This window comes from Aplidium turbinatum, chromosome 11 (assembly GCF_918807975.1).
Source record: "Aplidium turbinatum chromosome 11, kaAplTurb1.1, whole genome shotgun sequence".
NCBI lineage: Eukaryota > Metazoa > Chordata > Ascidiacea > Aplousobranchia > Polyclinidae > Aplidium > Aplidium turbinatum.
The window spans coordinates 7,022,691-7,050,050 of record NC_137482.1 but is presented as its reverse complement, the minus strand read 5'-3'; the positions used below and the strand labels follow the sequence as shown (position 1 = coordinate 7,050,050).

The window sequence follows — 27,360 nt, the reverse complement described above, 5'->3', positions numbered from 1 at the left end:
TGCTGCTTCAGGAACAACACAGGAGATCAAGTTACACCGTTTTGTTTTCAAAAAAGACTGATTAGGTTTTGACTTGCAGTCAAACGGCGTTTCATGATAAAAATATAACTGTCTGGTTGGCGACAGTATCGAAAGCCTACATGACGTCTGTTTATTTAGAGAATCATTCAGGGGAGTGCAGTGGCGTAGCCAGCCTTTAAATTTGGTGTCCGCAATTGCTGATATAAACGCCAAAGTAATTGAATAAAATGTGAGAACAAATAAGTGAAGTTTCACCCATTGTCCAATAAATGCAATTGGAATAAAACCCTGGCCATTTCCAGTTTGTGCCCAACACAAAAAAAATCATAGCAGACAGTAATGAAGACATGAAAAATGAAACAAACGATTAGTTTTAGTGAAAACTACCGGTAGCCAAGTTTCATCTTTATATATTTTGTTAGGTACCGGTACAAAAAACAATCTTAATATTTTTAGTCATATAAAAAATGAAAATTGAAATTGCTACATTGTTCTGCCATAACATTGTTTAAGCTTGGTGAGTTTATTACAACGAAAGGTGGAAACTAAATCACAAACTAATAGAACCAGCTTACTAAAAACAACCAAGTCACACGGGTTTTTTAAAGTTTTAGCAACGTAAAAACGATGCAAAATTATACATTTTTGCTACCTGGGTAGTCTTGGCCTGGCAAAAGATTTTCAACCAAACGACAAGCGCTCTTCGGTTGCACATTACTTGTCGAATAGTTTTTGTACAACTACACAAATCACTTGGTTTACATTTTACATCTTATCAATTATGATAGCCAAGGGTCGATCTTAACTTCTTTTTTTTTCGCTAGCCCGCACAATTTTTTACTAGTCCGACCAGTTTACTGACTTTTTACTTGTCTGATGACGTATTAAGATAAGCGTTTTGGCTTAGACTGAAACTAACTAAAGTAAAGGCTTTCAGACTTTAGTACGTACAAGAGAGCAACAATACGCACAAACACCTTCTCGTACTACAGACGCAAACAATGCAATTTTAAAACATAAAAAAACTTTTCACCGGCTAATATTTTCACTAGCCGATCGGACTAGTACTGCAACATTTCTACTAGTCCGCGCAAATTTTCGCTAGCCATTGGCTAGCGCAGAGGTGTGCAACCTTTATTACAGGAGGGCCAGATATAAATATCTGGGTGAAGCTGCGGGCCGCACATTTATTTAACACATGCTTTCTAATAGTTGCAGACAAAAAAAGTATTTTTTTTGTGATTCATGTTATTCTTACGGCATTATTAAGGGACCTTATCTCCTTGCAGAAATAATAAGTTAAGACCCATAAATTTCTGAAGAAAACTGCTATTCAAATTTATTGTCACACCATCTTTAAACGAGTTCAGTGAGAGATTTGCAGCTGGCTTCTTTTCCCGACGACTTTTTTCCAAATTTACTTTAATGGAAGTGCTTGCAATTCGAAGTCCATTTTCCAAGTGTTCCTCTCTCAGAACCGATCTATAGGGAGATTTTATGACGCCCATTTTAGAAAAAAAATGTTCGCACAAATACGTTGAGCCAAAAAGAGCCATTTTTGAAGCCATGAGTTTTTTCAAATGTGGAAAGTCATCTTGGTTGGGATGTTTTCGGTAAAAATCGCCAAGATTCATTTTTAAATACTTTGCTTTCAATTTCGTTTTCTCTTGAAGATCAATCAGTTCAAGTTGGATATCAGCTGGTGCTTTGTCATTGTCCGTGTTGAATGGCGAAGAGAATATATCAAACGAAATGTCCATGAGATTGAAGTCCATGAAACGAGCCAAAAATTCATACAATAGTTTTTCAAGATGTTCTGCAAATTCAGTTTTCTTCTCAGGATGCATTCTATAGTCACTCAAAGTTGGAAAGTGGAAAAGATATCCTGTCTGCAACTCTGCATGTGGGGTTTCCTAAGTCGTAATTTGTTCATAAAGCCTTTTATGTGACCATGCATTTCATTCGCATACTGATTTTTTTCTCTGCAGGCTTGTATTGCGATCATTCAGGTGCCTAGTTATATCAACCAAGAAAGCTAGATCGCATATTCAATTTTTGTCTTCCATTTCAGCTATTGGGTGCCCTTTAAGTTTCAAAAAATTCACGACTTCTTTACGCAGTTTGTAAAGTTGTCGCAACATGCAACCATTGCTTAACCAACGCACATTGGAAAAGTACAGTAGATCTTTTATGTGTCGTGTTGAGACCATCCAGAAACTCTTAAAACTGACGATGGTTGAGCCCTCGTACTCGAATGAAGTTTACTGCCCTAATAACCGGCCTCAAGACGTGTTTGAACTTCAAGGATTTTGCGCATAGATTTTGCTGGTGATAATACAATGAAAAATTGCTATGTCATCATCGATATTTCTCTCCCTCAAGGCAGACTTCAAGAGACCTATGAATCCAATGCCAGTTCCAGAGATGGATCAAGCACCATCAGTTGCGATTCCGCATAAGCTGGAAAAGTCCAGTTCGAACTTGTCAAAAACATCAATTACTTCAGTGAAGATGTCAGCACCAGTTGTCGTGCCCTTTATTGACTGTAGTGACAGAAGCTCTTCCGTTTCGTTTAAGTCTTTGTCCACTCGTTTTACAACTGTGGTCAATCTGTGCTGTGTCCTTCTGGTCCGTACTTTCATCAATCGCAAAACTCCATGAAACAAAGTTCTTCACCTTATCCATGAGAGTGTCACTAATATCACAAGCAAGATCATCGATACGCCTCGCTATCGTCCACCGTGACAGACTTATTTTTTCGAGCTTCATTCTTCATTTTAGGGCACATTTCTTCTGCGACATCGATAAGACACTGCTTTACAATATTACCGTCAGAATACGGTTTTATAGTTCAGCTATTCTCTGTGCAACTCTAGGCCTCAGGTCTACTGACGTTCCAAATAATTAAAGACAATCGGATTAGCGGTGGCCGATGGGAGATTTCTAAAATGGTTAACAGAAAGTGCGAAATGTACAATATTCCACTCTACAATGAATTGTTCGCACGTACAAGACTAAACTAAATTATGAACACGTTTCGCGGCCACACACAATTCAAAATTGGCACATCGTCGCGGGCCGCACAACTTTTCTTTGCGGGCCGCATTTGGCCCGCGGGCCGCACGTTGCACACCCCTGGACTAGCGTTAAAATCGAACCCTGATAGCTTATTTGGAGAGTTTGCGCAAACGCTTTATTAATTTTTCAGAAACCCCAATTGTGATGTAATGTTTCTTCCCTTATACCCCACTCCTCAATTAGTGTTGGGCGATATTGAAAAAAACAAAACGATACGATATTTGAAAAAATACTCGATATTTCGATACTTTTCGATATTTTTGTTCTAATTAAGAAAAGAGTTTCTCAGTTTTCGAAATTAGTGCCGGCAATTGCCTACGCAGATGCATGAATGGCGCATTAAAAATGCCGAGGCCAAACGAGTGCTTGTAAAGGTTAGGGTTAGTTAGACATTCCTCCCAGTCGTTATGGTACAGCCATAGATTTGCTCCTTAGTCAACACCCTGATGGAGCTCTGAGGCGTGTGGATGGGTATCAAAGCCCGAAAGCCGCAATACGTGGACGCTTCATTGCGAACGGCGAAGACAGTGTAGATTTACAGCCAAGCGATGAGCCTCTTGTTGTTTTTGATTCCAGTGCTGCCGCGACAACCTCATCCTCCGATGCCGCATCTAATGATTCCGATTCTGACAGCTAGTTCTTTATCAAACAAACTTTGTGTTGCTCGCAGTATCCCAATTGCGCCGAAATGATGTTAGTGCATACGTAAATCGAGGCAATCTTCTCGCAGGGAGCTATTAATTTGTTACTGGTGCTTGGTTGAGCAATTAACGTTATTTTATGATAATTCAACGTCGCTAGATGTCGAATTAATGTAAAACAAACGTAAATTTCTTATTGGGTTTTGTTACGCAATATAACCCGCCGGAAAAATTAAACCGATTTGTGTTGACTCGAACGTTGAATCAACCCAAAATTAACCTACTTTTCCTCCCCGTGAGTTATTCAACGTGAATTACCGCAACAGCGTGCGTATCGCGTTGTTCGCTTTATCGCTACTTTTGGTATTATTACATCACAACAAATCACAGTGTGGTCGGGATAGACTACTCAAGTATATTTTTCGCTTCTCGTTTTACATGTTTTGGTACAATTTTTTCGTAATAAACGTTCACAGCAATTGCCGAGGCAATTTCAACTTTTGCCGTTTGGCCTGGCAACGTTTTTGTAGGGGTTTGCAGTTACGAGTTAGGGCTGTAATAGTTAAAATATCGAACGATATTGAAATAAATATCGATATTGAAAAGATATCGTATTGAAAATTCGATATTGAAAAGATATCGTATCGAAAATTCGATATATCGCCCAACACTATCCTCAATTACGGTGGACTTTTAAACCTTGATATAATTCCTTGCAAATACCAAAATTGCCTTTTTTGTAACACCAAAGTATTGGCCAAAATATCGGTATCAGACATCAGTATCGGCCTAAAAAAGTGATATCAGTATCGACCAAAATATTGGTATCGGTACATCTCTAATCCTAAGTCATCTGAGGTGCCATTCTTTTGGAATGACTGTATGCGTGTTCAGATGGCGTTTGCATTTTTACATCAAAGTGGTATTACCATACTGAACATAATAAATTAATAATGCACTTTCCAGCTTGGAAGTAAAAATAAATATAACTATTTATCAGATGTATCAAATTAGATATATCAAATTCGTTGATGCAACAATGTCTGTTAGTAGAGCTCGATTTTGTGATAGTGATGGATGGCTGATGATGCTTCTTTTGTTTTTAACAAAAACTCAGAAACTTTTTGGAATGTAGAATCTACAGTCATTCATAGCAATCCATTTTATAATTTTTCAGAGAAAAAAAAATCATTTTTTATAACAATATAAAAAGAGCATTATTTTCTTCCATGAAACTAAAAATTAAGCTGGAGTGAATAGAAGCTGTGCTGGGTATGTTTGTATGGTTTGTAGTTGTACAAGATGTAAGTACTCATATATAATGCAGTATTCTATAAACTAATATTGCAGCCATGTTTTCAGAAATATTAAACTAATTTTTTTTCTATTTTTTTTTGAACAACGCAGTGCGAAAAGCTGTGAGATCATTTTTATATCATATTAAGGGTGTCCACTGTTATTGGTACAATGCTGCCATGTCCAAATTTAATATATTGTGTTTGGCCACCAGTAGAAAAGTTTTTGGATGTCAGATATAAACTCACGGTTGCACATATCTTTTTCAACAAGAACTGAAAAATACCGTACCAAAATTACTTATTAAAATAGAGGTATGCCACTAAATATTGGTTTACATTGTGTAGGTCAAGACTAGAGTCGAGTAACTGTTGATGGAAGCTGAAATCATGCACTATTTTGTGTAGAGACTTTTATATAAGGAAAAATTTATAAAACTAGCCTGAGCAACCTACTTAAACCAATGTTAGTGTACATTATGAGATATATACTGTATTTACACGATTATAAGTCATACCTTATAAAAATTTGTCAGCATTTGTGTAGTTTAAATTTGGGGGACGGCTAATATTTGGCTGAGTGACGGTTCGTTAAGTTTAATAAAAATTTGCGTGGTTATATCTAACAAGCAAGACAAAAATTTTGTTCTTTTAAATGTAGCCTTTAATGATTTTAAAAATCCAATTAACTTTGCGGAATCTGACTGAATAGGCTGTCATATCAAATTGACCTGATTAAGCAGGTGTTGCCATTAAAAGGGATTTAGCAATTGTACAAAACAAATGAAAAGCTTTTTAATTAAGTAACCATTTCAGTTAGACATTGGGGAAGCTCGGTAGAGTGTCTGTTTTTGCATTTGAAACTGCAGTAGTCTTCTCTTCATCAAGTCTACAATTAATAGGCCCACTCGCTTTTTAAGCCCAATTTCGTCCAGTCTGGAATTACTGAATGTAGGCAGAGAATCGTCTCCTGCTGCAGTAACTAAACAATAATGTTTAGGTGAAAGTGTGAGTGCCACAAGTGAACAAGACAATACCATGACTTCCTCACACTCATTGCCTTCAGATACAAAGTCTGTTTTCTGCAGTTCACTTCTTGATGACATGCTGGCTTCAGAAAATAAAGTTTTGGAGGGTGATATGGATTGCATATCTGAACCATGGGCTATTGACATAGGAAACGTTAAATATAGCACTCCAACTTGTCAAGCAAGTTATGTCAAAACTTTATCTACTGCACTACAAGAACGCAGAGAAATTGAAGCTAAACTTCAGAATCAGCACTGTAAACCAGGTAATGTCACCAAGCATTGCAGTTGGATCAGCAATGCATATTGCATAGTCAACTAGTAGTTGTTACATTTTTTAAATGCTAGTAATAGCAATGTATTTTGCAACTTTGTAGAAACATGCAACTGTTGTATAATGTAAAGAGAAGTTTAATATATGTTCAAAATTTCATCAACATGATGGCAGTTGGCAGTTAACTTTAAGATGGTTTTACTGTTTCAGAGGACCCTTTGGTATTTCTGGTTATTTTTGTAACATGATTAATGTTTCTTGTGTTTTTTGTTGTACAACACATAATTCTTTGAATTCTATTGCAGAAACATGTGTATCAGCCAAGTTAACGACAAACTATGCCAAAGCAAAGAAACCAATGTTTGATTTGACAAAAGTTAGAACAACTTTACAGAAGTCCCATGGTAGTAAATTCCGCAGAGATAATGCAGTTACAGACATCCTTTCTGGACTCCCTAATATGCATTTTCTCAACAAATCACCACGATATAAAACTGGTCATGGTTGCCCTCGGTTTAGGTCAATGTTGCAAGATATAACTTTATGTAAAGCTGACTTTGCAGCTTCTGCTGTAGTAGATCCTGGAAACATCCCCTTCAATGGCTCCTTCTCAAGGAAGTTATCTGAAAAGAATGCTGGACGATTGCATTGTTTCACTGCAACCTCTGGTTCAAATGGAATCAAGAAAGGTGCTAAGTTAGCATTGCCAAAGAAATATGGCAACCAATCCAACAATCAATTAAATCCTTTGAAACGTTTTTCATCGTCATCAACTGATGCTCCAGTTTTTAAAAAAAGAAACAGGCAGAGAAAGAACATTTTGCAAATAATAACAAAAGATATGGCTAATATGGCCCTCACAGCACTTGTCACACACTTTCCTCTTTCATTAAATGGAACTTGTATTTCAACCACTTCTGAGCTCCAACCAAAGAAATTGCATCGAAACGATTTGCGAAAGTGTGAGTACATGCTATGGTAAACGTATTGGGTAAATAAATCAATACCTAACTTGTCATTTTTGTTGCTTACTGATGTATCTTTGCAGGCAAAGTGCACATTAAAAGGTTGAAAAGAAATTTGTTTTCACTTCAGCCGCTCAGCTTGAAAGTTGCTGTTGCAAAGTATTTGGTTTACAAGGCAAAAAAGCAAAGGTCAGTTTGAATGTGACTAGCTTCAATTCCTTATGTAAAATCTTTTTGGTGAACAAGTACACCAGCTACAAGTCAATATAATATTTTGGTGGCGCTACATACAATGGTGAACAAAACAACGTTGCATAGTAGCAAGTTACATTTTAGTGCAATAAGGAGGGCAGCAACAGACTTAGCGGTCATCTAATCATCCGCCACCGTACAACAAATCTTTCATTACACACTCATATAGCTTCCTCAATCCATGGGTGTAGTGGCATGCACATTACATCAGTGATTATGAGGTAGATTAGCAGCACACTACTAGCTAAATACAATTATGTCTTGCCAGTTTTTCATGTGCTTTTTATTTTTCTCAATTCAAACTTGGAGTAGGCCTGTATTAGACAAAAAACATCAAGTACTGGGTGATATTTTGCGATTATTCACAAATCACATAACCAATTTGTGATTTTTAGTGCTGCAAAGAAATTACAAGATTACGTAGCACTGCATTTTGCCAAACTTCCTATCAATTGTGTTAGAGATGAAGTTCATAGACATAAACAATTGAAACTTAAACTAGCAAAGGTAAGTTGATTATTTTATGTACTAAAAGTTGATATAAAGTATTTTAGTTGTGTCTTTTGTTTGATGACAAAAATAGACTTACATCTCCAGTATTTCTCAAGTCTACTAGCCATATATTTTGATATTAAAGTGAAAAAATATTTTTAGACATTGTGAAAAGTGAAAAGACATTTATACAGTATTTATTTTTATTATTTATTTGCATCAGACCAATAAGTTCATATTAATTATTAAACATGCAAAAAGACAAAAACAAACAATACAAGAATAATCACAATAACTCAGTTAACAAATAATGCTGTTGCGAAGAATTGTTAACGAGTAAGCGGCGAATGGAACATTTGAATACAGTTTATTATACAGGTTTGTCAGGTATCAGGACAATTCAAAGCACACAATTCAAAGATGAAATTTTAAGGCAGGGATCTCTGAAGAAGAGATCTCTGTTCTTCAGAGATCCCTGGGTTAAGGTTAGGGTTATAGTCTTTATGGTAAATAAATTATCAGCTTTGAATTGACGCATAACCGTTTTGTAAATGTTACTACATTCTTCCATAATCTCCATACAAAGTTGAAGCAGTTTGTGCTGGCTACATTGTTTATAACTGTCTATGAAACATGTTAAATAACAATAAAGTATGTTTTCACAAAAAAGTGTTTCATGATTTGATCTGACATATTTGTTGTAGCACAAACTGTTGTGGAAAGAAGTAAAAATGAGTGATGGTGTTGTGATATATCCAGAACTGTACAGTGCACCAAAAACTGCTACCACGTATAAGCCTGTTGGTGATACTATGGTAAGTTGATGTTTTATTTGAGTACTCAGACTAGAAGTTCGGTAGATTACATGTGTGTAAGTTATACACTTATAACTATCGACAACAATTAAAGGTGTTCTAATATAAGACAATAAATATGTACATAATGTCAGCACAATGATTAAAATTTATTCGAAAACAATCAATGTAAGACACTTTTTTTATGTTTCCAGGAAAGTTGCACTTGTGCAAGAACTCGAGGTGATATAAAGAAATGCTCCAACTCATCTCTCAAAACAGTCAAAAAGGTGTGGACTAAAATATTTCAAGAACGTTGTAATAAAATCATTTTTTCTATAGGCATTTATTGAACATCTGTTTATTTGGTTTAGATGAAGTGTCGTTCCAAAGGGTCATTAGCTAACCAGACGGGAAAGAAATCGAACTGTGGCATGGTGCTACTTCGGTTGTCTTGTTCTGCAAAGAGTAAGTACAGCTACACTGAACAAGTTTTGTAAACTTGTGGCATAGGATTTATGACACCTTTTCCGGCCTTTAAAAAATAACCATTCAAAAACATCAACAATTTTTGTCCAGACCAGCTCTTCTGCATATATGTAGTAATGTGATTGAAACCACTACTTATTTCAATTTCAAAGATGCTATTACTATAGCGAAATCGATAAATTACACTAAGAGGTTAGATTGTTGTGCCAATGCCAGCATTTGATGAATGCAAATTAGCAGTACCATCTTATTTCAGCAGGATTGCTATTGTGATTAAAAATGTTTAGTGCTGGTTGTCTTTACTACCCTTTGGTGCAGGGCTTGTGTCTCGAGCCACCATGGAGTTGTAAGTACACCACTGTTCCACAAACCGTTACTATATATATTTTTGGATGGCGTATCCTCTCTTTTAATCAAAAGTATTTCTTTTCTGAGAACGATCAAAAATGTCAAAATATTCTTCTATTTGTAGTTTAAACAACTACAATAAATCGTACGGTACTGTACACTTATGTAGGTTGAAAAAATATTTATAAATTGTACAAATAGAACCATGAAACAAAGACAAAGATTTAAAAGTGCTAAGTCAATCTGTTTCACTCCATTGACTTTGCTTCACTAACTATTTGTGCTTCTTGATGTGAAATTTGTATAAGAAAACAGTTTGAAATAAGTCTAATGGTGTGTGACAAAATGATGGTATTGAATTTTTAACAAACTCTTAAAAGTTGTGCAGTCTTGCTTCAGCAAAATCACTTTTATAATAAGGAATGTATTATTCTCTTGCTACAACCACAAACGATCAGAAAGAAGAGAATGTTGTTAATCTTCATTAAACCATCTTTATGACATTGTAAAAGGTGATTATACATTTAAAACAGTTAAATATTGATTGGCCACGTCAGATCCCAGTAGTCTTTTTTGTTGCAAAAATTCACCATCACTGAATTTTAGTAACTCATTTATCTCTCACCATTTTGCTTTAAAGAAGCTTGGTCTTCATCCTGAAACATCAGAGTCCACCAGTTGTTTGCACCTACAGTGACTCCTCCATTTCTCTTATAGCCTAGTTGGCATCTTCAATTTTCACATTAATTTTCAATTTCTAAATTTTTTCAAGAAACCAGCGCATTGGACATCTTTAAAAAAGGATGTCTCTGAATAGTTAAAAACTGATAGGTTTAGAGTTAATTTGTATGAGTCTGCTTTTTTTAACAATGACGACCACAAAAACAAGATAATATCTTCGTCTTGGCGACATTAACAAATTCACATCCATCACACTAAATAACACTAACTATGCATTTTCCTTGTTTTTTTTTTGACATAATATTGTTAAAACTGCTCAAACAATTTAGTTTAATTTTCTATAGCAGCACTCTTTCAATAAAAATCATATGTTTTGAACTATTATTTTAATATCAACATTAAAAATTGCAAAAAAAATGTAAAGCTTAAAAGGGGTTGTAAACCTAAAATTTTGGGAAGCCATTTGTTAGTGGTCACAACTATTGTTTGTAGAGATGTACGGCCATTTTTTTAGTATCGGTATCGGCAACATTTGGCCGATACTAAACATGTAAACAAGGCGTTTGCTGCGGATTTTCTACAGAAGCAAAGATATAGATTTTTTAAAGTAGTAACTAAAGTCACATTGATGTAGAAAAATAACAGCAGACATATAAAACCAATGTTGGCTCTATAATGTTGATTGTATATGTCTGTGGTTGAAGAAAGTGACCTCTTTACCAAAATTGTAAAAATAACAGCCTGTTCAAACTTTTGATACCTCACACTCCCATGACTTCTTGCGCGCACCTTTTGACATTGTTTGCTTGCAGTGATTCCTTCACTCAAACAAAATGTTTTGTTTCAGCAGTTTTGTGTTGTTCGATTCTAAAGTTGTGAAGGAGACTCAATTTCTCCAATATTTATCATTTGTGTTTCTTTTTTACTCTCAGCAGAGTATAAAACTTGTAAACGTTTTTTATCCATACAACGTCATGAATGAAATTATATCTCAAATTGGCATAATGACGTGACATCATCTAAAGATTTTATCGAATAATCAGTCTTTGAAATTAGCATATTTTTACTTCGGCAAAAACGTTGCCGAGGCCAAATGGCAAAAGTTGAAATTGCCTCGGCAATTGCTGTGAACATTTATTACTAAAAGATTGTACCAAAACATGTAAAACGAGAAGCGAAAAATATACCAGAGTAGTCTATCACGACCACATTGTTTGATTTGTTGTCCTACTTAGAGTAGCAACGCGATACGCACGTTGTTACGGTAATTCACGTTAAATAACTCACGGGGGAGAGGAAGTAAGTTAATTTTGGGTTGATTCAATGATCGAGTCAGCACAAATCGATTTAATTTTCCCGGCGGGTTAAATTGCTTAACAACAATACCCAATAAGAAATTTACGTTTGTTTTACATTAATTCGACATCTAACGACGTTGAATTATCATAAAATAATGTTAATTGCTCAACCAGCTACCGGTAACAAATTAATAGCTCCCTGCGAGAAGATTGCCTCGATTTACGTATAAGCTAACACAATTTCGTCACAATTGGGACACTGCAAGCAACACAAAGTCTGTGTGATAAAGAACTAGTCTGAATGGGTATCATCAATCATCATATGCTGTATTATCTGGACGAGATAACGGAAAGCGAGGCGCAATGAGGAGTAGATGTTTACAATAATTTGACGTTTACTGGCGTTAAATCAATGCAAGTAGGGTGATATTTCTATAAAAGATTCAATTCTCCCAGCTGGGCATGTGTCTAAGCGACGGCGAAGTAGGAAACAACCCAAATAAAACATCAAGCAATAGTAAGATTGAATCAACAATCAACATCCTAGTTTGGTGTAGTCTAAGAAAATTAGTTTTTTTTTGTTATCTTGTCCTTACAAGCGCCCGTGTGGCTTCGGCATTTTTATTTCCGACGGTAATGCGCCATTCATGCATCTGCGTCGGCAATTGCCGACGCTAATTTCAAATGAATAAATAATAATGAATTAACAAATTCGATCGTCACGGTTTGGTGATGGTGAACAATAGGTTTTGACATTGAAGTTCAGTGGAACTAAATATCCATTAATCGATATTTAATATGTGTACTGTAGTCAAATCCCATAACAAGAATAATTCCATATTTTTAAAGGTTTACGTCAGCTCCAGAGATCAGTAGGCACAACAAGACCTTTTACTGATTGGTTCAGTGAGGATTCGTGGTCCCATTGGTCTCATTTTTAGTGAATAGACTCGTTTTCAATTATTATAGACATTACGTAATGAAGAAATATGTGACAAGGTTGGAAGACATTACGTCATGTATATTCATTATTCAATACAAATTGAAGTTTAAAATTTATTCTTTTGTTTATAGTCATAATCCACCTTTAAAGCGGTGTTACAAAGAACAATTTTCGATAAGGGCGGGCATCAAGAATAAGTCGACATGATTTTTAAGGTTTACATCAGCTTTGGAGATCAGTAAAAGATAAGGTTGTCATTTTAGGTGCAACAAGACCATTTAGTGATTGGTTTAGTGAGGATTCGTAGTCCCATTGCTTTCATTTTTAGCCTACTAGCTCTGCCATGCCTACTTCCTTTGCCATGATATTGTTCAAGCTTGATGAGTTTATTACAACGAAAGGTGGTAGTTAAATTAAAAACTGATAGAACCAGCTTACTAAAACAACCAAGTTAAATGGTTTTTTAAACGTTTTGCAATGTAAAAACGATTTGAAATTATGCATTTTTGCTACCTGAGTAATCTTGGCCTGGCAAAAGCTTCTCGACCAAACGACAAGCGCCCTTAGGTTTTACATTACTTGTCGAATAGGTTTTGTACGACTACACAAATGATTTGGTTTACATTTTACATCTTATTATCAATTATGATAGCTTATTTGGAGAGTTAGCGCAAACGCTTTATTAATTTTTCAGAAACCCCAATTGTGATGTAATGTTTCTTCCTTTATACCCAATCCTCAATCACGATGGCCTTTCATTACTAGAACCTACTATTATGATACAACAATGCGGTTAAGATAGGATTCTTGAATTTTTAAAGGGCGGGGAAACCCAAATTAACTTTTTGCGAGTTTTTTGTTTCAGCGTGATGTCATTGTGTACAACATGCGTTTTACAAAAAAAAATAAAAATTTTGTTGCCTGTTTGATCCCCGTTGGCGAAGCCTCGCGCGCATCCAGCCGTGACGCTGTACGCTTTGACGTCACAAGGTACATACAGTATTGTTCGAATTAATTGAAACTGTCAAGAAAACAGGCTGAAAACAAGATGTTGTCCACCAACCAAACAAACTGGGAAGCTATTTCTGTTCCAGGGCATTTGTGTTCTGACTTTTTTGGCGGCCTGATTTTTCAGATGCTGCAATGTCAGGGTTTTTTCAGTTTTCTACCGAAAAAACAGTTGATTTTTTTTACACTGCTGTTTTGTGTTGCGGGATTTGACCTTGTAACACCTAAAAATTGTTCCAAACCGTGTTCGTGCAATATTGAGAGAAGGTGGCGGCCACATTAGGTATTATACTATACACATCTGTTAAATTATCGCAATAAACCAAATACAGTATACACAAATTCAGCCTGTTTTCTTGACAGTTTCAATTATTTCGAACAATACTGTATGTACCTTGTGACGTCACAGCGTCACGGCTAGATGCGCGCGCTGCCTCGCCTACGGGGATCAAACAAAAGCGGCCTTAGCGAGACGAGGGCAACAAAATTTGGATTTGTTTTTTCTAAAACGCATGTTGTACACAATGACATCACGCTGAAACAAAAAACTCGCAAAAGTTAATTTGGGTTTCCCCGCCCTTTGATAAATTATGCTAATTCAAAGCTTTTTTTTTAATTGTTTTATGCAAATAAGATAAAACTTAGCATTTGATATAATTTCTTGCAAATACCAAAATTGCTTCTTTTTGTAACACTAAAGTATCGGCCAAAATAGCGGTATCGGCCTAAAAAAAATAATATTGGTATCGGCCAAAATATTGGTATCAGTACTTCTCTAATTGTTTGTAATGTTTGCTGAAATGCAAAAATAAATTTTCATTAAAATAAATATTTTGTTCTCAGTATGTCTACAATGAGATCAGTTAAAAGCCAAATGAATTTTGAATATAAAAAGTGAACATGGAAAAAATACAGGAAAAGATGTCATGAAAAAATGTTAAGTGAATATTCCCAAAATTAACATAAATGAAGCTGTTAACCTGAGACAACTGGTCGAACCCAGTGATTCGAAGTGACCAGGCTTTTTTGAATAGAGAAAGAAAGTGATTTTCAGCTGCAGTAATTAATTTTATTTGATTTGTTTAGAAGATGAAAGCGCTATATACGTAAAAATCATCTCACTTTGTGATTGGAGTAACTACACTGAAGAAATTATGGACCTCATAGTTGGTTGCCACAGAGAGCTTGCGGTATGTACGATATTGTACATTGTCTTGAAATTGTTTAAAGGCCTACTAAATGAAAATTTCAAACGGGAATTAAGCATTAAAATGCGTAAACTGAACATTCAAGATTACATTTCAAGAAAAATTACCGAAAAAAAAATGTTTTCAATGGCGCTGGCAAGGCCCAAAGTCCAATGTTTCATTTATTTTTATTTTTATTCAAAATAACCAAAAGTGCAAACCCTGTTTGAGAATACGTCACAAAAGACAGCAATAACAAAAGCCACGTTGCCACATCTGATGTTTTGAGCAAACTGTCTGATGTTTTGATGTACATACATACATAGCCTACAGTCAAATCGCCCGCAGTAACAATTATTGCGAGATCAGCTGATTGCTAGTCTCTAGTGACGCAAACTGTACAGTCGCACGCTTCGCTGCTCAAGCTCAATCTAGTTTTGAAAGCTCTGACAAAAGCACGCGCGCAATGGTGGTCAGACCGCAATGGGGCAAAATTTTATTGAAAATCATTTTATGGTAGCATGTTAAACACTTAAACAGAAAGAACGTGGAAAATCGCCAAGTCAGTTTTTCCTTTAGTATCCCTTTAATAAGTAAGCCATGGTGCCCAATTTTTAACGAGTCATCTCTTTTTGATTAGATAAGAACATTGATTTCAAATGAAGTTTTTTGATTTGATTTACCTAATTTTGTGTGGTTATTATTTAAAATTTAGTATGTATGCATTGTGACTTCAGCTTTTATGTGGTGGTAAGTGATATTTGATCTCTGTGTATTTTGGATTTTTTTTTCTTCTATCTGACACTTTATAGTGTATTGATATGTCCCATGAGTTCACAATTTTGTTGTATCTGTTGTACAGGTCATGCAAAGGGGTAAGTATCTTCGAACAGATGTTGGCGATTGTATTTTTGAAGTTTTGCGAGAAGTTGCTGGACGGATTATTTTTGATCATCTGCCGTTGCATTTACGAAATGAGATAGATATACCTCACTGGAAATATGTCTCACTGGTTAGTTTTATATCACATAGCCCAGTGTTTTTAACGTTTTTTGAACCACAGAACACTTTATATATACAGCACATTAATCTTGCGGAGTTACACCAAACAAAGAGCTTTTGTCACACACACACACAAAATATAGAGAAAAATATATGATTCTATTTGAATAAGATTATACTAAAGAAGCCACACTTGTGTGGCGAAAGCTCTATATTTTAATGAATCTGGGTTTTTTTTTCGGTCATTGACAGATTTTTTAGCAAAATGTCCGAAAAAAACATATTGTCAATTCGGTCAAAATTTCCAAAAAAATATATAGTCATATCGGTCAAAATGGCATGACAACGCTGTTTCAAAGTTTCGCTGAGAAACACGACAACGTTTCTCAGCGAAACTTAATGTTGTAGCTAGTCAGGAAGTGCAAATTTTGTTTGTATCAGCTACTTGAAAGGCAATATTTTCATCAGAAAAAATGACCAAAATAAATAAAAAATGACCGAATTTTTTCAAGTCATTTCGGACAAATGACCGAAAAGTCTCAGCGAAAAAAACCCCAGGTAATAAATTAATAATGATTTAGTGTGATATTGTTTACTTTATTTCAAATGGATTGTCACACCGGCACGCATTCTATTAGATCACCAGTTGAATTATAATAAAGTTTGATGAAAAGTTTAGGAATGAAGTTTTGTTTTAGAATTTTAATTGTTAATTATTTGAAAGTTCAAAATCGTATCACCGGCCGCACGTTTGAGAGCGTTAATATAGCCTATATCATTTACGAAAGGTTAATTCTTGTTTGCACTTCTTTTTCTAATCTGTGTTAATTTTATTTTACTAATTGCTCTTTGTGGAATTCTGAGAGGTATTTTTGTAGAAACGTTGTGTCAAAGTGACATGAATTTAAATAGAACTGCAAAATTCCTATTTTGCTACATAGCATATGGAATATAAACATTTTGAGTTACATCAAATTAAGTTTCTATTCTCCAACAACCTCCTCAACAGCCTGTTTCACTCTTGTTTGGGATTATCGGAAGGTGCTTATTCAAATAAAATTAATTTGAAGTAATTTGCTCTGCTTGGCTTTTTGCTTGACAGTTAGGACTTTTTGTAGTATTAACAGCTTTTAGTTTGTTTAATATTTTAAGTTATATATTTAATAGGTTATAGGTACTAATACATAATTACATATCATAAATCAGAAGAATTTCATTGAAGTTAAAACTTCACAGGTTAAAATTTCTCCACGTCCTACAAAGCGGTCAAACAATACTGTCAACTTGGATCGTACAATCAATTTTGCAGTTGCAATTGAAGACATGCTGCAGCTCAACAAAGAAGTATCTAAAACGAAAAATCCCAACATGCATTCAATAAACGTAAAAAGTGTTTGTCAAGACCGTTCATGTATCACAAACAGTGGTTCTCAAGTGGATACCACAAAAAGTGATGATACTTTTAAATCATCTGTTGTTGATAAATTGAAATCTTGTGATCTGTCAAAGTTGGCTGAAAAAATGGAAAATCAATCTAAACCAGACATCCAAACAATGAGCTCTTCAGTTTATGAAATAGACGAAGCAAGCAGACAAAAATTTCAAGTGGGAAGGATTGGATGTTTAAACAAATTTACGGCTAATTTATCGACACAGAATGCCACTGGTTCAGCACTGAACTATGTCAGTTCTGAGGCATCAATTTCCAAATCGTTGGTTCAACAGACCTTTGTATCTAATTCTAACCAAACGGCAACAAGACCCCAAGGCATTAACCAAGGTGGTTTTTCACCAACATATACACAACTACAATTACCAAAGGTTAAGGTTTTGGATGATCCTGATAAAACAAAGTCACCCACTTTGACAAAGAATAGAGTTGGTGTACTTGCCCATGTGGAATCAAGTTCCTCTACAAGTTTGTCAACAACAAATCTCGCCAAAAATCAACTAACAGTTTGTTCCAATAAACCAAATTTAACAACATATTCAAGTGCAAAAATTGTTCAAAACCTACAACCAGGAAAAGGCGGTTCGATTTTAGCACCTGTTTCATCTTCATCTAAGGCCACTTCAATTTTCTGTGTTCCGATTTCATTAAAGGTTGTACAAAAGCAAATGAAGCCGTTGTTAACATTTAATGTCTCTGCATGTAAAGTTCCAAAAAAACCTGCTTTGCGAATACCACAAAGTTCCAATTTCAGTACAGACTGTACCTCTGCAGAACCATCACTTAAAGCAAATAAACAATTTTGTGCTCTTGTAACAAGTCCCCAGAAACAGCCTGTTTCTGCTGTGCTTCATGCCAAATTGTCTGAAAAACTTAGTCTCCCAAAAAATGCAAAGATCAGCGTTATAGCATCCCAAGCTTGCAATTTACATATCAAACCTGCGTCAGTTAAAACTATTACGCCTGAACCTATTGTACTACATCAAGTCTCTTGTACTACCCCCAAACTCATCAACTGTCCTCCGGTTTTCTCAACAAAGTGTTTTGTCGATCAAAATTTGACACAAAAAAATAGTTTGTTGAAGGCAATCCCTCTGGGAAAATTGCCATATCAGCCAATTACAGTGAAATCTTCTGCCAGCATTACAGTAATGCCATACCCAACCGTATCCTTTCCTGACCTACAAGTATTCAGTACATTGCATGGACAACACAAGCAATTTGCCAAACCTCAAGTGGTTTCTTCTTTGTCTTCATCAGCTCAATCCTCTTCTCAGCTTTGCAAAAAGATTATCCCTAACACGGAGTATGGGCCTCTTGCACCTGTTCTTACCACTTCTACAAGTAACAACCAAGTACCTCTGAAATGTGTGCGTGTAAGTATTAAATTTTTTACACCTTTTTAGTGTGCTAGATTATTTTGTGTGGTTGCAACACAAGAGCATTAATTGTAGTTTTGCATAGAATTTAAAACTCATTTTCCAAAAGTTGCTTTGTTAGCTTTTAATTTCATGAACTTACGTGGAATTGTACACTAAATATGAAATTATATTTAATATTATGTAACTAAGTCACATCAGTCTTTATTTGGTGCAGTGTGTATCAGAATTGGATCAATTACATTGGAAAGTAATTGTAATTGAAATGTAGTTAATTACAAGCTTCAATCACTAAAGTTCTGTGTGTCAATATTTATGTTCACTGATTATTGTTTACAGTCTGATTTTATCAAGGACAAGTAGAAATGCATTTGATAAAAGTTAGATTGTGATGTTGTTAAGGTCTGTTTTGAACCCTAACTAGCGACTCACCAAAATTACTGGTAGCATGCGTGCAACTTAATAATTGTAATTTGAACCAAATTTTTTTGCAACTATATTACACACCAATCAAAATTCCCCACTGCACGAAAATGTGTACCGTAATTAATTACATTGAATTACAATTGATCCAAGTCTGGTTGGTATGTTTGTGCGGGAATTGCGTTGCGAAAGAGTGGCGTCAGTTTAATAAACGGTAACCAAAATAAAGAACAGTCGTTTAAGAAACGCGGAAAGACGATGTTGTGCGCTGCCTGACTTTTCTTTCCATCTCCTTCGTGGTTTTCATCGAATTTTTCTCAACGTAGTCAAAAATTCATCATGTGTTTTACAAAAGCTGTGAGATCACCTGGAGGCAAGCGCGAGCTGCGGTGATCGAAGCCAAACGTCACATGTTTACTATTTTTTATTGCTATTTTATTTATTGTCGACTTGTCTGAATGTCTGATGCACTGCAAAGTCGACGAATGAAGCACAGAGTTTTCTGATCAGTCCAAGGTGGCTTAAGACTTGCTTGAATTGCTGCTGTTGGCAATGTAACTTTTTTCACTTATATTTTGTTTAGGTTGTTCCCACATCAATTGCTGCTCTCAGCTTCAATAATTTCAATGGCAAGAAGGAGCAGTTGATTGCTTGTAGTGGAATAAAACAGTCTTCAACCCAAACCTTCTCGGTTGCATTACATCCTACAGAAAATTGTGTACAAACTACTGCGCAAAATTTGCTCAAAGACTTGTCATCGAGTTCTGTATATACAAGCAACGTTACGACGACATCAACAACAAGTACAACCACCAACAACACACTGTTTACTTCAAGTTTGCAACAACCAGTCTTATCTTCATCATTGTTTTCCTTATCAAAACCAGTGGCTGAAAGTAGAGCATTTGAAATCAAATCTTCTGAATTCAATCAACAGCAATCAGTGCATGATAAAGTTAAAACAGCAATCCAATTGCCAGGTGCTGTGGATAATGCTTCTGATAAAACACTTTGCATTAAAGACTGTCTGAGTAAAACAGACATTATTTCAACAAATCAAGATGATCATAAACCTCCGTCTCGTTCCACTTTTAGCGATTCTGGACAGTCATTCAATGGGAAAAGTGCTGTTTGTAGTGAGGCTAATTGTTCTGCAGGGTCTCCACATAAACAAGAAGCACTTCGTAAATCGCTTTCTGATTCTAGTTTGGAAGCAAACAATTCTAAGGAAGCACCAAAAACAAAAGTTGAGAAAGATATTATTGTGGCACAAGAAATTCACAAGACTAATCGAATGGAAAATCAAGGACTTCCCCCTTTTGTTCAAATCAAACATGGTTTAAAGAAACCCACCAATAAATTGGTTTATGCTCGAAAAGCGAAGAAAATTATCAAGGTCAGAAAACATAGTTGTTAAGTTTTATTTTTTAATCAAACTCAAAGTTAACTACAGTTTTAAAAATGACAAATTCCTGACTATGTGAGTACAACCAGTTTTTTTGGCTATTTGAAATGATGCAAATACTGCTGCAGACGCTCGATATTCAATAACAGCGTTGCAAACTAACAAAACATCGTCAATGCAAGCTGAGTATGGTAGGCTAATTTTATTTCGATATGAACAGCATTTTTCCAATGCCCCCCCCCCCCCCCCACTGCTGAAATCATTCGTACACCACTGTCTGCGGTATTACCATCAAGTACTTAGTGAAATAGATTTTACTGGGAATAGCACCTAAATGACCGGGCTCCGCACCTAAATCTTCTGATGCCACAGCGTCAGCGTGCATACCCATTTGGCAGGCACCTAACTGTTTGCACCTGAAAGACGTGCTCCGATGAATTAATCGTTAATATCTGTGACCCAAGTATCAAAAATAACACTTTTTTTTTCATTACAATTGCTGCTAGGTTGCTGTGTATGTTTAGGTCTTAATGATGTGGTTGCCGTCTTTAAAGTTATAAAACCTTTACTTTCTCCAAGTTAAGCTTTGAGGCCAAATCTAAAAAATTACTGAATCTTCTGATTTTTTCAGTTGAATATCACTAAACTGTTTCAAACTTGATACAATGCTTCTATTTGATGGGTTCTGTCATAGGAATGCAATTTTGTTTAAAAATAAATCGATTAGCAGTGCCTCACAATTTATTAGCGCGTGTGGTATTACTTTTAGTGTCAGCAAAAGTCGAATACTTTGTAAACTACTATATTATCAAATTTTTGTGCTGACGTTTTATTGTCAGGTACTTATGAGAATTTACGTTGAATTTTTCTTATTTGTTGTATGCACAATGTTTAATCATGATTCGTTTCAAGGTTGAAGAAGTTATTGATGTTTGTGAGTGGGAAGACGAAGAAAAAGAGATGTTACGTTTTCTTGGTGGATCTGTTATCACCGCAAGGTACCTTTCATTGAAAAATTATATCTTTGTTGCGTGCTCAAACGTGAATCATGACATACCGTATTGGTGCAGTCACTTTGGTGTACGCCAGATTGTCCTCTTTTTATTATCGGACGATTTTGATGTTACTTGATTTTGTCGTAGGATTATTTTGGCTTCAAGCCTTCATTGCTCTGAGTGAGATGTATTTTGTTGAAAGGTAAGATAAGTTGAGTTGAGTAGAAAAGTAAGATGCCAAGTTCGTAATGTGACAAGATAAGTAACATCAGAATTGTGCAGCGATAATGTAAAAACTCAAATCTGCCCAGAGTGATTAATATGCCAAAGTGTCGTGGACCCTTCGAACATGTCATCAGTTCATAATTTTATAAGTTTTCCACGGTTATCAGAGCTAACACCATCAGTCTGTTAAAGGCATTCGCACGTGATTAACTTCTACAACTGGTTGATCAAAGTGAAACTCTTTAAAATAGAATTTGGAACGAAAGCAAGACAATAAGTTTTGACATCAAATAAAATTATTTGAAACATGGTTGTGCTATGTTAATGTAGGATTGTAGGTGTACGAGCAGATAGATATGAGCCCTTTTCCAGCAAATTCCATCCATATTAGTGTGTGTCATCTTACTTTGTCATTTTGTTGAAACTTTGGTATCTGGAACCGCGCCCTAAAACCTTAATTTGTCGGAGTCGGTTTGTGTGATTTTTGACGTACTGTCGCCAGCAGTATTGCCAATTTTTCATAAATTGGCTCCACAATGCAGCACTTGCGAAAATCAACACACAAAATAGTTGCAGCAGTAGTTAGTTATTACTCTGTATTAACTTCTTCACTTCCAGAGATATGTCGTTAATGTTGCATTGATTATTCCTATAGCTGCTCTGTTTTTCAGAAAAGTACAAAAAGGACTGGAAGATATTGAAGCAGCTAAACAACAACGTACGTACAAGTTGACCCTTTTGGTTATCAGCATATGGTTCTTTCCAGGTTTTTAAACGTTTGAATAACTTTATTCAACGTATTTAGTTTCATGGAATCGTCTGGTGGTGGCACAGCAAATTTATTTCCTTAAAAGTTGCCCTTGTGATAATAATGTGTGATTTTACTGTATATAACGCTGCACCATCGTAGATATGCGTTGCTCCTTGGTGCTTTATAAAGCAGACAATGTCAGTGCAGCCGTATAGAAGCGCAACTAAGTACATTGTTACCCGAATTCATTTCAATGCTGGGTGCCAAGCAGGAATAGGATTCAGTACCACTTTTGAAAACGTCTATGGTATGACTCGACATCGAATTCATGTATACTGATTCAAGGGTGGAAACTCTAACCACTAAGCCTCGGTACAATATTCTGTTGTCGAAAACAGAATAGCTTAGTAAAGCTACATGCTGACCACGGTGTCAAAAAGCATAGGTCTAATGACGTTTTAATAGTTACTTTTATGGAGTGAATGAACATTCTTATCGTGTTGATAATGTGCTCCATTGTGGCCACGATTTTGCTCGGATAAGTATGAGATTGTTGGTTGAGTTGTTCTTCTTCGTCGTATGAGCTGTCTTCTTCCTGACTATATGTTTGGGCATGAGGTCATCAGGCACTCGACAGTCTCGTCATCCAGGGCCTTCAGTCCGAGCGTTCCATGTGGTGGTTGATGGATTGGGCAGTCATGGACGACATGGTCTACTGTCTGATCTGTGGCACCACACTCGCATCACGGTGATTCTTGTGTCGCATCCCAGTTGTTTTTGACATTGTGGCATAAAAAGTTGGCTTTGCTTTTTTAACCGCTTTGTTTTTCACGATGTCTTTAATTTATTCTGACGTAGGTAAAACGCAAGGTGATTGTTCACCTTCGACTCTTTCAAGTGACAGTGCTGAACAAGTAAAGCTTCACAACTACAACGAAAAGTTAAGAAGACACACGCTAAGAATGAAGTAAGCGTGGTTTCTCTAATCATAATTGTAAAAAAAAAATTCAAATTTATTTTTCAAATGCAAAAATAATGAAAAAGGCAATATAACGCAAGAGAACAACTGCACGCCCAGCAAGCTGATGCAAGAGAGAGGCCCAATTACGGATCCATAGGATGCACTGCCAAATAATTATAAATTCAAGACAAATGTACGACTAGTCCAATTGATGTCAAGTTATCTTGTTGTGTATCGCGATTTCGAATAATAAATTCTCTTCAGCACAACTTTATAACAGGCATAGTAAAATCTTCAGTAGGTCAGTTTAAGAATGCAGCAGTTAAGTTTAGAAAGAAATCAACAATAGTGTTTTTCGGTTGCTAAGAAACAAATAAATTTAGTCTGCGAGCAGTAGTGACAATATTATGTAAATTATGAAGGGAATTAAGTCATACATTAGTAAAACGGAGTGACAACGCCAGGGAGGGATTCTGGGGAGGCAAGCCATCCTCGCACAAAAGTGACACAAAATTGCCCTATAACGGATCAAATTGATACAGTCACTATCAATTATAGTCAGTGTCACTATCAATTACAATTACAGTCATTACAGTCACCTCTCTCTTGCATCAGCTTGCTGGGCGTGCAGTTGTTCTCTTGCGTTATATTGCCTTTTTCATTATTTTTGCATTTAATTGATAGTGACTGTATCAATTTGATCCGTTATAGGGCAATTTTGTGTCACTTTTGTGCGAGGATGGCTTGCCTCCCCAGAATCCCTCCCTGGCGTTGTCACTCCGTTTTACTAATGTATGACTTAATTCCCTTCATAATTTACATAATATTGTCACTACTGCTCGCAGACTAAATTTATTTGTTTCTTAGCAACCGAAAAACACTATTGTTGATTTCTTTCTAAACTTAACTGCTGCATTCTTAAACTGACCTACTGAAGATTTTACTATGCCTGTTATAAAGTTGTGCTGAAGAGAATTTATTATTCGAAATCGCGATACACAACAAGATAACTTGACATCAATTGGACTAGTCGTACATTTGTCTTGAATTTATAATTATTTGGCAGTGCATCCTATGGATCCGTAATTGGGCCTCTCTCTTGCATCAGCTTGCTGGGCGTGCAGTTGTTCTCTTGCGTTATATTGCCTTTTTCATTATTTTTGCATTTAATTGATAGTGACTGTATCAATTTGATCCGTTATAGGGCAATTTTGTGTCACTTTTGTGCGAGGATGGCTTGCCTCCCCAGAATCCCTCCCTGGCGTTGTCACTCCGTTTTACTAATGTATGACTTAATTCCCTTCATAATTTACATAATATTGTCACTACTGCTCGCAGACTAAATTTATTTGTTTCTTAGCAACCGAAAAACACTATTGTTGATTTCTTTCTAAACTTAACTGCTGCATTCTTAAACTGACCTACTGAAGATTTTACTATGCCTGTTATAAAGTTGTGCTGAAGAGAATTTATTATTCGAAATCGCGATACACAACAAGATAACTTGACATCAATTGGACTAGTCGTACATTTGTCTTAATTTTATTATTTTTCAAAGTTTACAAAGAGAGTTCATGATAACTGAAAATTTCTCAAGATGCTCAAATCATTCAAATATCGACTCTTTGATTTCAGGTTATTTTTTGCGATTTCAATACTTTGCTTTTCATTATTGAAGTAATGTATGTGTCACTTTTATATATCAAAATATCTTTACAGGTTCATAGGTTTACGTGACGTGCTCAGTTTCTCGAAAGAAAGATCAAAACGAGGCATCTTAGAGCGGGTAGGAACTTTTGGATAATATATGTCAGATTTTGGTATAAATATTGTGACATTCATGGTTAGGTTTCGGCGATTTATATAAGGAGAATCATGATGATGATACTGTACCTTTCAATGTCTTGCAGATGGAAATTTAGTGACAAATATTTATAACCTATTCGGCCTAAACCTGAATAAACGTTGTTATTTTTTACTCTATGTCGTTGAATAGGTCTTTGAATTTTTGCTTTGTAAAAATTTAGGCACAGGCAGACTGCATAGCACTAAAGAAAGACGAACAGACTTTAAAAGAATTGAAAAAATTGTTAAAGGACAAACAAACGTTGCTCCAACTCTACATCCGTAATTTGGAAGGTATGTGCCTGTCAAAGTCGTATTTGATTTTTGTTTTAAAAAACCTAGTTTAGTAGATTCAGCGTTTCTTCCAGAAGAGTGCCGTTGAAACGACGACTTCTTGCACTCTGAAACTAATTGTTGAACGATTTTGAGGTGAGTTTGCTTAACACCACACTACAATCATTATAGTACAATATTGCTAAGTTACTTCTGAAATAACTTTGACGTTAAACTGTGCGGAAGTTTTTCTTTGTTACTTCCTTCTGTGCATGCTACAAGTTTTTAACACCCATTGTTGCTTTGGGTTAACATCAACCGTTGGGTTTGTTGCAATGAAATTAATAATCATCAAAACGATTGATTTATTTTTGCTTTGTTTCAGGTTTTCGCGGCAAAGAATCTGATGCCAATATACAAATCAATAATGATACTTTGAAGGATAAAATCTGCAAAATGGAACAAGATTTAGAGAATTTATGCCGAGTATATGCGTTGACGAAATCTTGATCTTTAAGAAATGTGACGTCAGTTTGTCAAGTAACATGTGTTTGCAGTATGTACTGCAAACCTGATACTGCCACTTCCTCCAAGCGATGTTTCACTGTGTTGGTACCATGCACTATGATGCACAATAAAGGTAAAACACGGCGAAGAATACGAGTAAAGCACAAAGAAGTAAATCAATTTCAATATGCAATTGCGGCTTCATCAATGGCTGGGGTTTATTCCCACAAAAAAACGTCCTTGTTTTGATGTCAGTATTTGAATATTAATTACGTTGCCTGATGTGTCTATTTTTTTATTTTCACGTAATCATGAAAAGTTTTCGTTTTATGAAAGTTGGCTACCTGAAAGTCGAAAAGTGATTGCGGTGCTTGTAAAACTTTAAACTCTCTGTACTACTATCCAAATCAACCTTTAAAGAAATTCACTGCAATGAAATTCTTCATTTGCTCTATGGTTTCAGAGCGCAGTTTAGGCAGATGGAATGAAATGTTTTACAAGTTAAAAACAATTTTTCAACAAAAATTAGTGATCTAACGGGAGCAACATTTTGACTACAAACCTGGTGTTCGTTTCGGACATGGGCTTCCAAACATTTCCCCAGGACTAGATTTGGCAAACGAAAGTGCCCGAAGGCCAACAATCCCTGATTTTCTTGCACAATAAAAGGGACAGAGCCTATTAATATCGTGTTGTTAAATGTCATTTTTATGCAACAAAACATATGCAAATTTGAGCATTTTGTGGTTTACATGTCACCTGACGGGATGTACAGTAGAAGATATCTGAAAGTCAAGTCAATTAAGGCATATGTTATTATTAAACGTTGATTTCAGACCTTGTGATCTATATGAAGCGAAGAGAACAAATTCACTTGCTTGCAACATGCACTACATGACATAGGCTAGTATGCCAGCATAAACAAGTAGGTATACACATTCAGAATAAGGTTATACGAGACACATTGTTTATTTGTGTTACGCTTGTAGGTACTGCAGAATAGCTACAGCAACCCACCAACATAAAGGAATTGAAAAGACGTCTTAACACGAGTAAAGCTATGTGTACAAGTGACAAATCACAGTGGATACCAAGTCCTGCTGCAATAATCACAAACTACTCACAGCCACAGGGCGGCACGACGTGATCAAGTGCACGTGACTCGGTGCAATGCACCAACACTAAGGCAATAACCACAACGCAAAACTAACGTTAGTGAAACTGTATCAGCTAAAGGAGGGTGATACTAACCAAGTATTCACAGCTTAACATACACAACAATATATACTTAGTGCTTCTAACAGATCACTGTGATAATGGTCATATTACAATTAGGGTCAGAAGCACATA

General features: G+C 35.7%; 1 protein-coding gene across 2 annotated transcripts in view; it reads left to right on the top strand.

Moving 5' to 3' along the window:
- The window catches only part of LOC145780044 (uncharacterized), a 48,007-nt gene extending 21,242 nt beyond the window's left edge, over nucleotides 1–26,765 (top strand). For both annotated transcript variants that reach the window (XM_082591750.1, XM_082591751.1), the window contains exons 3-19: nucleotides 6,036–6,329; nucleotides 6,643–7,299; nucleotides 7,386–7,491; nucleotides 7,950–8,061; nucleotides 8,751–8,861; nucleotides 9,056–9,130; nucleotides 9,215–9,308; nucleotides 14,694–14,797; nucleotides 15,657–15,806; nucleotides 17,033–18,622; nucleotides 19,632–20,444; nucleotides 21,366–21,451; nucleotides 22,345–22,391; nucleotides 23,283–23,391; nucleotides 25,105–25,171; nucleotides 25,413–25,524; nucleotides 25,889–26,765. In XM_082591750.1, the coding sequence (XP_082447876.1) occupies nucleotides 6,036–6,329; nucleotides 6,643–7,299; nucleotides 7,386–7,491; nucleotides 7,950–8,061; nucleotides 8,751–8,861; nucleotides 9,056–9,130; nucleotides 9,215–9,308; nucleotides 14,694–14,797; nucleotides 15,657–15,806; nucleotides 17,033–18,622; nucleotides 19,632–20,444; nucleotides 21,366–21,451; nucleotides 22,345–22,391; nucleotides 23,283–23,391; nucleotides 25,105–25,171; nucleotides 25,413–25,524; nucleotides 25,889–26,013 (4,652 nt within the window). In that variant the 3' untranslated portion in view covers nucleotides 26,014–26,765. The remainder of the gene's footprint in view (nucleotides 1–6,035; nucleotides 6,330–6,642; nucleotides 7,300–7,385; nucleotides 7,492–7,949; nucleotides 8,062–8,750; nucleotides 8,862–9,055; nucleotides 9,131–9,214; nucleotides 9,309–14,693; nucleotides 14,798–15,656; nucleotides 15,807–17,032; nucleotides 18,623–19,631; nucleotides 20,445–21,365; nucleotides 21,452–22,344; nucleotides 22,392–23,282; nucleotides 23,392–25,104; nucleotides 25,172–25,412; nucleotides 25,525–25,888) is intronic.
- The last annotated feature ends 595 nt before the right edge of the window (nucleotides 26,766–27,360 follow it).